Below are 12,577 nucleotides of genomic sequence, written 5' to 3' on the forward strand. Positions count from 1 at the left end.
TTGGCCATTTACCAGGATATTTTACTTCTGACAAGAGTTGAAGTTGATTGAACTAAGAAAGTCAAGTTTACTTAAAAAGACATTACGTTTCTTTAACAAGTTATATTGATTTAAGGAAACTCGAACCACTTTATATTAGGTGTCTTTAACTACTTTGTACTAAAGCAATTTGATACAATGTATACATATTATGTCCAGTGTCCACAGTCCATGTGTTGTTGCATTGTACTTACATTTAAAGTACCTGCATTTAATTACATTTGTAATTACACTGTTAACCGTAAACCTAACTGTAACCCAGTCCTTACCCCTACTTCTAAACCTACCTGTACCTCAACATCTGTAGCAGCAAAAGCTAATCGTGTGAGAAGTTTGCAGACATGTAGTTCCACACATAAATACATTGTATTGTATGTTTTGGTGGTGGTGGCGTAGTGGCTAAAGCACAGGGCTGTTAATCAGAAGGTCACAGGTTCTAACCCCACGGCCAACACCATTGTGTCTTTGAGCAAGGCACTTAACTCCAGGTTGCTCCAGGGGGATTGTTCCTGTAATAATTGCACTGTAAGTCGCTTTGGATAAAAGCGTCTGCCAAATGCATAAATGTAAATGTATGTATTTTAATGTTAGTACATAGTAGGTAAATAAACCTAGAATATAAAGTGGGACCAGTGAACTATGCTCTGTTAAACCCTTTAAGCTTGGATTGCCTCAAAAAAATAATCATTAAAATATTAATAACACAGTACAGTCTTGACCAACACAAAATAGGTATCGTTTTAAAGCTTATAAGCTGTACATAAGCTATGCATGTAGGCATTATGAACAAATATGCAGATAAATCAGAAGTGTTCCAATTTGCTAATTTTTTGCACTGCACATATTATTGTAATAAGTAAAAACGTCAAACTGACCAAATAGCCATGTGTCATATGTCCTTGGAAAGCTCTCAAAAAGAAGAATACAATCAGCCTATCCCTTGTTTTACTTGCAGAAAAAAATATAGTGAGTAATAGCTAAGTACATGTCTTTGACATACGTTACATTTAATGGAACTGAATGAGATCTTGTTAATCATTCCTGCATGCTTTTAGTCATTGGTGTATTTGCATGAGTAATTAGTTCTTATGTACAGTTATTATGTTTTAGTTGTTTGGAGAGGCTTTTGGACACTTGGAGCCATTTTTGGACACTAGGACACTTATTTTTGTTATACTATAACTTTTTATTGCTTTGTCATATCAACACAAAGTGTTACTCAGGTACAGGTGACCTGAGTAAAACAAAAGCAGTTCTTTGGAGCTACCTTAGTAGCACCCTGAAATATACTGTGTAATGTCAAATCAGAAAAATACAAATAAAGTTAATTTTTGGCTCAAGTATTTTTGTTTGTGTGTGTGATTTTTCAACAGTTTCTATATCATTAAACAATTGGAAAAGTGTTCTTTAAAATGAAACCAAACATTTGACCCTCTTTGTTTTTTTTTTTACAATTATTAGCCTTTAATTTTGGGCATGCCACTAAAACAGGAAATCCTTCCGAGCTTAAAGGGTTAAACAATGTTCCCTCTTAAATTGACACAACTTAAAATGTTAAGGCAGCATGAACAATTGCTTTTTAAGTTGAAACAACACTTTATTATTATTATTTTACAATGAGACATTGTAACATACTCCTTGTAACAGTGATCATACAATATAGGTTTTGCTATAGCAATTTGGTGCCCCGATCCTGAATATATATTGCAATCTTGCTCTGATGCACCTTTAGAACTTATAAATGCTAAATAATTGTGCTCTTTTGCTTGAATTATTAAGTTTGCCAGTGTGGTAAACATACATTCTCCTCCTCAATAGAGAGCATGTTGGAAATACTGAGCCCTTTCCATGAGTCATTGGGCACCAATTGCATCCAACCTGTTTTGAACACTACAGCAACGGGAAGGTGCTATGTCTGGAGGGAGAGAACCTTTGCGCAGTGCAGTGTTGCCTAAAGTGTGAGGGAGTGTGTGAATCGTGCAGAGTCATGTGGGGAGCTAAAAGGTTTTTATCTCCTTAGGACACCACTGCGCCTAACTGACTGTTGTTTGTTGCTGTAATCAGATGGATTTTTAAATCAATATACAGTAAACCCCAATTAAACATTTTCTTTAACTTAATCTTCCAGGGAATTTAAACCAATTCTGAACTGAAGTATAGAACAACAACTTTCTTTGATTTTATGCTCTCTCTCTCTCTTGTTCTTACATGTAATCGAGTATTTTTAACCCTTCATTGTGGGTCATTTTGACCCTTTTCTGCCAGGCCAAGGAAGTGTTAAATGTAGTCTGTAAAAGTGTTAAAAATCTCAGATAGTGTAAGTAAGTGTACTTGTTGTGGTGACAGCCTAGTTTAAAAAATCTTGGTTGATGACACAATCATTTTCCAGGCTGGGGTGACCAAAGGTGGACACCATTGTTCCTTTCAGCGAGACACTAAATGGAGCTGTCCAATTAATTACTGTACAGTAAGTTGGTTTCAGATAAGAAGAGCTCGCAAAATACCAGAATTAATTTGTTTCCGGCAAGAACATAAAAGAAATGCCTATCTTTGTCTTTCCACCTTTCTTGTTATTTGTGGGTGGGGCGGTTGCAGTAGCTCCTGTTTCCAATTTATCGATGCAGAGCACTTATGACAATTGGTGTATCAGCACATACAAAGACATGCGACAAGCCATGCGTGAGTGTGTGTGTGTGTGTGTGGTACATCTGTCTATCTGCTCTCTGTCATTTTCCTCTAAAAAGGACGATTAATTCGAAAAAAAAAACCTTCACTCAGAGAAGACAGACACTCTGCAAATCCCTATGTAAATAATTAACAAAAAATTATTTCGCCCCTCATTTATTAAAAAAGGCAAACATTACAGTTACAGTAAGGCACTTTTGATGGAAGTGATTGTGCCAGTCCATACATTTTAGCATTTATGGACTGGCCTTATTCACTTCTATTGTAAGTGCCTTACTGTAACTGCATTTTTTATTTATATAAAATGATTCTTTAAAATAAATGCCCAGATATTTTTGTTTTTGTTTTTGATGCAATAGCATTCATACATTGTTAAGTGTAGCTTAAGTGTCCAAATACATTTGGGGCCACTGTGCATGATTGTAGTCAATATGGTTGAAGTGGACCTGTAAAAGGCAAACCCAGTCTGAGCCATAGATCCTGATTCAGCACTTTTACAGCACGTTACTCTTAAGAGACCCTGGCGCTCTAGTAGAGGGGTTGAAGATCCTTCATCATTCATCTCCCAGGTCAGACAGCATCTGTTATATGAAGCTTTCAATTGAATCGGAAGAATCGCCTGTCTAAAGTCTGAGGCGTGTTTCACACCGGTACCTGTTTTTGATAGGAAAGGGCTACGTGTGATGCGCAAAGGTCTCACTGTCTTGCGTTCCGGCTGCAGTTCCCCTAGCCAACACTCTAACAGGCGCTGTGCGAGCAAGAAAAGACGCCTGGAGAATCCGGAATGCTCATTGCGGGCTAATAACACATCCTAAACAACTGGCCCACCTCAACTTCCATATCGGCACGATTCTTCGCTCCCGTTGCGGACTCAAGCTCACTAAAGCAGGTATTTACATGCCATTTCTTACGGCTGGTAGGGTTGTGCGGTCACGAGCAGGCGCTGTCCTTTGAAGGTGGTGCTGAAAACGGCTTGTGTAGTGTACTCGAATTCTGCCGTGCCTATGCGGCGGGGGTTCAATAAAGGTAATGACTACCAAGGTCGGAACGATTGCTAGATACCTTAGCGAGCTTGGACCATCTTCTTACAACCGAAAACACCTTATCATGCGCTGTATTACGGAAGTCATTTATTAAAACGTTTAAAGTTACCAATCGGATCTCTGACCTCCGGAAGTTGATAGGTAAATTTTGTATCTAAAATACGGACCGTGTCTTGCTCTGGTGATATACAGTTACTCAAATGAAATGAATTTGGTCAATACAATGGGATTGCTGTAGTGTGATATCCTGATTGTCGGCATCAGCATCAGTTGCACGGAGGGATTTGATCAAACTGTCACTGTGTGAGATGTGCAGGGTATTTTGTTTATTATTTTCGATCAGAGAACACCGATGAAAGACAATAGCTACATGTACAAAACTGGTGTCACATTGCACCTTGTGCGCGCTGAAGGACAAAGCGTTGTGCGGCTTCTGGGGTTACTGCAGTTCCATTGATTTTAATTATAATTATCATTTTTATTTTTAAATTATATATAAACAATTTTAAATGTTATTCGGTATATTACACATAATTTAAGATCTATTAATAATTTAAATGATTATTAACAAAGTTGCTGTTTTTTGTTTGTTTGCAGATCTGGCAGTAAAAAGATCATTGCTCATATACATTTGAAGAAGAACACTTGAAAAGCCATCATGAATTTCATACTGAAGGCAGCAATGGGAGGTGAGTGTATGTATGCCCGTATGGGTGATTAGAACTCCCAGTGAAAGATTTGAGTCCGTGATTTAGTGCTGCTGCAGCAGCGGTCACGTGCGCGCTCCCTTGGTATCGTTCTGTATTGAACTTCACGCACCGGAGAGAACGTCTTGCTACTGTCTAAAGCAACACTAGACAGCGTTTAAAAACTTCTGTGTGCAGAAGGTCGGTTCCAGAAAACAACCGAGTATCATAATCAGTCAAGGGTGTAGATTTGGCTTGAATATTGGGTGGGGGTTGGGGATCATTTCCATGTTTCCATTGACCATGGTGGCCTATAAATATTGGGGGATGTACTTGCTTTTTTTGATTATACCTCTGACATATTCTTTCTCAGACGAAGCAGATTTGATAGAAATTCAGATATACAGATGCTTCAATTTTGTTTGTACAAGAAGACAGTCAGAAACAAGCCCATGTCTTTTTAATACCAATAAAGGAGTCAGTATTTTTGAATCATTTTGAATTGTTTTGATGAATAAATATGATTTATGAGATTAGGATGACATGAAAAGAGAATTGTGTTTTAAAAACATGGATTTGTGAGAATTTAGCAGAACTGAATGTGTCAGAATTAACACTGGTAATGACATACTATATTACTAATCTTACTACTTCTACTACAGAATAGCAAAAGTAGAAAGAACAGTATGTGTATTCTGCCATTGCAAACTAAGCATATATAAAGCACGTCATCGTTTTCATCAGAGTTTGGCCAATCGTGAGTAAGCTGTCTTCATCAGAGCGTTGTGCAGCTGCTGTGGTGCAGCTGCGCTGGCTGAGCCAGAAGGCTGATCCCGACTTGCTATTTCAGTACTTTGATGGTATACGTCACGGTGACGCAGTGGTGGCGAAAATCCCAGAAGATCAGCAGTTACAGAAATACTCAAACCAGCCCGTCTGGCACCAACAATCATGCCATGGCCCAAATCACTGAGATCACATTTTCCTCCCCATTCTGATGGTTTATATGAACATTAACTGAAGCTCCTGACCTGTATCTGCATGATTTTATGCATTGCACTGCTGCCACACAATTGGCTGATTAGATAATCACATGATTAAGTAGGTGTTCCTAATAAAGTTCTCAGTGAGTGTATATATAAAATAATATTATAAATGTAGAATACATTTAAACAAATTTTGAATTTTGTTCATACTGTATGTACATCTGTTTGTGTTTCTGAGACAACTGAGAAGTCACTAACCAGTACTTGTAAGTAACTGTAACACATGATGCTGATTGTATGACTTGCGTGCAACAATGAGTGAGGAGTAAATTTAGAAATTATTTTGAATTTGTTGAGCCGAAAAAACAACATGTTTCAGTGAAAGTTTTTCAGAAAGTAATGTAAAAGTAAAGTAATTAGTAATGTGATCATTTAATTTCATTAGTATTGTGTTGTGGATTACCTTTTGAGTAACTTACCCAACACTTGATATTAACTAAAGACTATTGTCTATTAAAAAAAGGGATGAGCCCTTCGTTATGTTCCACCTCAAATTCCTTTTTTATAGCTAATATATCAACACAGGAAAGAAAACTGTGCTCACAAGCTAGTATATGAGAACATTGTATATGAGTAATTGTCCCTTGAATAATTAAAATCATAAGACTGTGTTTTTGTAACAAAAGCACCATGTAAATACTCTGGTACATAAACATGATAATCTTTAAACACCATCATATACATATATCAAAGTACCACAGTACCGCCATAGTACTTTTTTCATAAGGGCTTTGCTATTTTATTAGAATAATGGACCAGCTATTACCTTTACGGTGCTGTATACAAAATCCAGGGTGTGCTGAGTGACTCCAGGCAGGTCTCCTAAGTCCAGTTGCTAGGGAGGGTAGAGTCAAATTGGGTAACCTCCTCTTGGTCGCGATTAGTGGTTCTCGCTCTCATTGGGGCGTGTGGTAAGTTGTGAGTGGATCATGGAGAATAGCATGAGCCTCCACATGCTGTGAGTCTCCGTGGTGTCATGCACAGCGAGGCACATGATAAGATGCGCGGATTGATTGTCTCAGAAACTGAGGCAACTGAGTCTTGTCCTCTGCCACCGGATTGAGGTGAGTAAGCACACCACCACAAGGACCTTTTAAGTAAGTAGTGGGAATTGGGCATTCCAAAATTGGGGAGAAAATGGGATAATAAAAAAAAGCTGATCTCACCGGTGGACCAGAGCCATAGTGCAGCTGACTGCAGTAGAGGACAATGTGAAGAGCACCAGCTGCACTCAACTAACACAGACTAAATATTTCAAAAAGCAAGACTTAAACTGATCTCAGAGCAGTGCATATGTGACAGTGTGTGTTTATTCACAGGCTCAAAAACATTGTGTGAAAATAGCTGGTTTGTTTAAACATTAAAAAAACAAAACATTCTTGATGCCATCTGGTTAGATGTTCAAAAATGGAAAGGAGAACACACGTAGTACCATATGTTAACACTCTAAAGTGAACTGGATTGGCAAATTTTGTCTCTCGCCATATTGTCTGAATCTGGTTGCTGTTTCAAGGACTCCCTTTTGTAATCAAATTCAAGCTCAATAGAAACACCCAAATTCAAGGACAAGCTACAAATTTGTGCTGGCACTATATTAGATTTACTTTTTAGGACTCTTAAACATTATGGCCTCAAGATAAACAAAATATTATCCCTTTACTAGTCATAAAAATTATTTTTTGGAAAAACAGAGGTTTTTCCTTGAAGCAGCAGACAACTGGTTTGATTTAGCACCAAGATTGGACATCAAGTGGTTTAAATTTTTTTAAAAACAAAATCTTAAAACCAAAGATTGAAATGTATTAATATTACTATGAACTGTATAGGGCCAACGCAATACAATACAATACAATATGAACATAATTTTCGCACAGCTTTACTTGACTAACCAATACTAATACATTAACTCTTGTTAACGTTACCTTAAAAAATACCTACAGGTATGTTAAAAATGCAACTATTAAGCACAAACGTAATCACAGGGATAATATACACTCACCTAAAGGATTATTAGGAACACCTGTTCAATTTCTCATTAATGCAATTATCTAATCAACCAATCACATGGCAGTTGCTTCAATGCATTTAGGGGTGTGGTCCTGGTCAAGACAATCTCCTGAACTCCAAACTGAATGTCAGAATGGGAAAGAAATGTGATTTAAGCAATTTTGAGCGTGGCATGGTTGTTGGTGCCAGACGGGCCAGTCTGAGTATTTCACAATCTGCTCAGTTACTGGGATTTTCACGCACAACCATTTCTAGGGTTTACAAAGAATGGTGTTAAAAGGGAAAAACATCCAGTATGCGGCAGTCCTGTGGGCGAAAATGCCTTGTTGATGCTAGAGGTCAGAGGAGAATGGGCCGACTGATTCAAGCTGATAGAAGAGCAACTTAGCCTGAAATAACCACTCGTTACAACCGAGGTATGCAGCAAAGCATTTGTGAAGCCACAACACGCACAACCTTGAGGCGGATGGGCTACAACAGCAGAAGACCCCACCTGGTACCACTCATCTCCACTACAAATAGGAAAAAGAGGCTACAATTTGCAAGAGCTCACCAAAATTGGACAGTTGAAGACTGGAAAAATGTTGCCTGGTCTGATGAGTCTTGATTTCTGTTGAGACATTCAGATGGTAGAGTCAGAATTTGGCATAAACAGAATGAGAACATGGATCCATCATGCCTTGTTACCACTGTGCAGGCTGGTGGTGGTGGTGTAATGGTGTGGGGGATGTTTTCTTGGCACACTTTAGGCCCCTTAGTGCCAATTGGGCATCGTTTAAATGCCACGACCTACCTGAGCATTGTTTCTGACCATGTCCATCCCTTTATGGCCACCATGTACCCATCCTCTGATGGCTACTTCCAGCAGGATAATGCACCATGTCACAAAGCTCAAATCATTTCAAATTGGTTTCTTGATCATGACAATGAGTTCACTGTACTAAAATGGCTCCCACAGTCACCAGATCTCAACCCAATAGAGCATCTTTGGGATGTGGTGGAACGGGAGCTTTGTGCCCTGGATGTGCATCCCACAAATCTCCATCAACTGCAAGATGCTATCCTATCAATATGGGCCAACATTTCTAAAGAATGCTTTCAGCACCTTGTTGAATCAATGCCACGTAGAATTAAGGCAGTTCTGAAGGCGAAGGGGGGTCAAACACAGTATTAGTATGGTGTTCCTAATAATCATTTAGGTGAGTGTAGTAATTCAAGTGTATGAACAATCACATATAAAATATTTGTAACTTCAGTCTCATTTTGTGAAGGCAAGGATCAGTGGTGTCTACACGCTTCACCAAACTGAATATGGTATGCATGGCATGTTTTGAGCTCTCTTATGGAAAATCCTTTTCAGGTCACTTATGAAAAAGTCAAGTAAAATTGTAAATATTTCAGTGGATCTACAACAGGAGTGGGGTTTACTTTAGTTCCTTTTTTAGTTATTTCTATAGGCACTTTTTTATCATTTGGCCGAACAGTTCTGAGCACGGTGAGTAACGGATCCAGTTGTAAAAAAAATCCATTTCAATCACCCCCCATCTTAATCTCCTGATATTTCAAGGGCAATTGATCATAAAACTTATTTGTCAGTAATACGCTGTGCTACTTGGACGTATAACATATTTACATATCTGTGTGCCATTTTTCATGTTACTTATTATTTTGCTACATGTGTAATAATTAATTTCTTATTTGTGAACAGGAGGCCCCCCTGATGTAGGTAAAATGATGGGAGGAGAGGAGGATAAAGACCCTGAAGCAGAAAAAGAGAAGGAAGAGGCGAGACAGGAAGCTCTCAGACAGGAGGAGGATGAGAGGAAGGCCAAACATGCCAAGATGGAAGCAGAGCGGGAATCCTTAAGACAGGGCATCAGAGACAAGGTTCGAGCGACCAATAGGTCTTAAAGAGCCCTTTTACATGCACACACAGCTATATTACACACTAAAGGGAAGGTAAAATCACAAAAAGCTTAATAGGGCCTCTTTAAAATAAAGTAAATATAGCAATAATTACATGAAATCTACCTTATGAAAGATCATTATACATTTCTTAAAGTAGTTCACCCATAAAATGTAAATTCTCTCATCATTTACTGACCCTCATGCTATCATAGATGGGTATGACTTTCTTTCTACTGCCGAACACAAACAAAGATTTTTAGAAGAACATTTCAGCTCTGTAGGTCCATACAATGCAAGTCAATGGTGTCCAGAAATTTGAAGGCCCAAAAAGCATATAAAGGAAGCACACAAAGTAATTAATATGACTCCAGGTGATCCATATCTTCAGAAGTGATATATGTTTATGTGTGAATAACAGATCAATATTTAAGTCCTTTTTAATTATAAATCTCCGCGTTCACTTTCATGTTCTTCTTCTTCTTTTGGAGCTTCACATTATTTGTGTATATTGCCACCTACTGGACAGGGAAGAGAATTAATAGTAAAAAAGGACTTAAATATTGATTTGTTTCTCAACCACACCTATCATATCACTTCAGAAGGTACAGATTTAACCACTGAAGTCATGTGGAAAACTTTTATACTGCCTTTATATACTTTTTGGACCTTCAAAGGTCTGGTCACCATTAACTTACATTGTATGGACCTACAGAGCTGAAATATTCTTCTAAAAAAATGTAGTTTGCGTTCAGCAAAAGAAAGAAAGTCATGCACATCCAGAATGGCATATGGGTGAGTAACAGATGAATTAACATTTTTGGGGTGAACTATTGCTTTAATATGTCCTCAAACCTTTCAAATTGTTCAACTAATCAATTGAAAGTGACAGACAAAATCCTAGAACAAGCACATTACTTGCACAATCTTACACCGATTACGACCGATAAGCTGATAAAGTGTGTGGTTACCCAGATTTCTCTATATTTCCTTGCAGGCATATTAGATGTGTGCAAGTGTTGTGTGCACGCCCTGTGTACAGTTTGATGTAAAAACAGAGAATGCCCAATGCTTTTAAATCTAATGTAAATGTGGCTTTCTTGCATTGTTAGATTTTCTGAATAAGATGATTTTTGGGTATTATTAGCGTATTGCTGTGCATGTAAAGTAAACTCTCTCACTGAGCTGATCCTTGAGTTGTTTCAAGTTGGCATAGCTACAGGCTGAAGACCTCCAAATGGGGGCGGAATCTCCAAAAGAGGGTGGGGTTACTCCAAAAGGGGGTTACGCCAATTCCAAAAGGGTTAAGGTTAGGGAACGAGATAGGTCAGGGGCTCCCTATATCTTTAATGGTGATTTGGAGCTCATGCCCCTTTTTGGAGCGATGCCTGCAGCTAAAAACTTCTCAGTTGTGTGGCAGTTTCTGGCTATATTTGTAAAAGGGTGATTATTTGAGCGTTTGAGTTATTTTTACACTGACAAAAATGCACCATGTTATTACCAATATTTTTTTGACACTTTACCTTGGTAATACTACTGTTGTCTATGAAGTATCTTGGAGTGCCATGTAAATATCATGGTATTTCTTTACCAAATTACATTTATAATTGGACCATAAAGTGAAGTAAAAGTGCACAAAATCAAATTACCATGGTATTAATATTTCATAACATCACTGTACCATGTTACCAAGGGTAATTAATGACATGCCTTGGTTTGTTGTGTATTAGTATGGCATCAAGAAACGAGAGGAGGCAGAAGCCGAGGCACAGGCAGCCATGGAGCAAGCCAGCGAAGGCAGTCTGACTCGTCCAAAGAAAGCGGTACCGTCTGGCTGTGGAGATGATGATGAAGAGGAAAACATCATGGACACGATGATGAAGTATCTACCAGGCCCACTGCAGGACATGCTAAGGAAATAATAGAATAATCTCAAGCACATGCAGCTTTAGGTAGTATTGTAATGTGTGTTGACTGTGGCCAGGAGAGAGCACACAACAGCAAAATACGGTACACCTGACTACACCTTTCACCTTTCACACATTTTGATTTGTGAAGAGCTTTAGATATTAGTGACAGATCAATCAAGCCAGAAGGGTCAATTATCAGAATATAAGCCATATTTGATCTTTAAAATGCGGTTATTTCTTATCCAATATGTAAACAGCAATATATATGCATGAATTGTTCGAGTGTCTATTCCACTGTTTTGTATTATTAGTCGATAAGGTTTTCCACTTGCATCTAACGTTAAATGTAATGAAAAAAAGTACTGTTAACATTGTTAAAGACATTCTTGTCTTGCATGTCTCCATAGTGTATATGTGCTCATTGACATTCTGTTTTGAGATTGTAATCCGAAAAAGAAGGCAATAACATTCTCCCATGCTGTATAAGCTAATGACAAATAACTTTGTGCATCTATTGCAGTTCATTCTGTTTATCCTTGTCACACTTCATGCAATATAGTAGTGTTGACCTGCAACATTTAAAGCCTCAATTCAGTTTAACAGTCTTGGAGAAAGAGAGATACATTCACACACATCTGTTACCATGCATTAAGACAGATTCTGAATTTATGGAAGTTGCAATTTTCCATTTTAAGAATGAAACTCAGTTTCACAGGGATACGTTTTGGACTGTAATTTCTGTGGTCTGGAGCCATAGGGGAATTTTTTTCTGTGATCTACAGTACAACATTCTCAGCAATAATACCATATTCTGTTTGCTTGGCTTGCAGTTAAACAAGAAATAAAATTGTGCGTGAATGGCTCTGATGATTTACGATAGAATGAAATGTGATCTATCTGTCTTTGGGTATTTGAGAATATGGCACTGTAATAAACCAGTCTCACACATATCTAGTAATTGTGTTTGATTATGGAATTAATGGAATTTAATTTTATTGAGTTATGGTCATTAACGTTTTAAGCATGAACCGATCAACACATATGTTTTTGTCCATTTCCCTGATTTCAATCTGCAGATTTATCGCAGACTTTTTAAGCATTATATACATGCCTGTTTACGTTTTGTTGTAAAAACCAGGGAATAATCAGATGATTTTAAGTTTCATGTAAATGCGCTTTTCTTGCCTTGACTTTTTAGTTATTAGAATATTAGTGTGCATGCAAATGCACTCATTAAAAATAGGTTGTTGACATAC

The 12,577-nt window shown here is 37.9% G+C and overlaps 1 protein-coding gene across 2 annotated transcripts; it reads left to right on the forward strand.

Annotated features, from left to right (window-relative positions):
- The first annotated feature begins 3,279 nt into the window (after positions 1 to 3,279).
- LOC127643474 (complexin-1-like) lies at positions 3,280 to 12,271 on the forward strand. Of its 2 annotated transcripts, none has more exons than XM_052126264.1 (4): positions 3,280 to 3,613; positions 4,365 to 4,456; positions 9,215 to 9,393; positions 11,142 to 12,271. In XM_052126264.1, exons 2-4 carry the CDS (start codon positions 4,426 to 4,428, stop codon positions 11,331 to 11,333), a joined length of 402 nt encoding a protein of 133 aa, XP_051982224.1. In that variant the 5' UTR covers positions 3,280 to 3,613; positions 4,365 to 4,425; the 3' UTR covers positions 11,334 to 12,271. The 2 variants fall into 2 exon arrangements, with proteins under 2 accessions (XP_051982224.1, XP_051982225.1); XM_052126265.1 differs by lacking the exon at positions 3,280 to 3,613 and adding an exon at positions 3,662 to 3,750.
- Positions 12,272 to 12,577: the final 306 nt, after the last annotated feature.

The sequence above is a fragment of the Xyrauchen texanus genome, chromosome 5 (genome assembly GCF_025860055.1).
Source record: "Xyrauchen texanus isolate HMW12.3.18 chromosome 5, RBS_HiC_50CHRs, whole genome shotgun sequence".
Taxonomy (NCBI): domain Eukaryota; kingdom Metazoa; phylum Chordata; class Actinopteri; order Cypriniformes; family Catostomidae; genus Xyrauchen; species Xyrauchen texanus.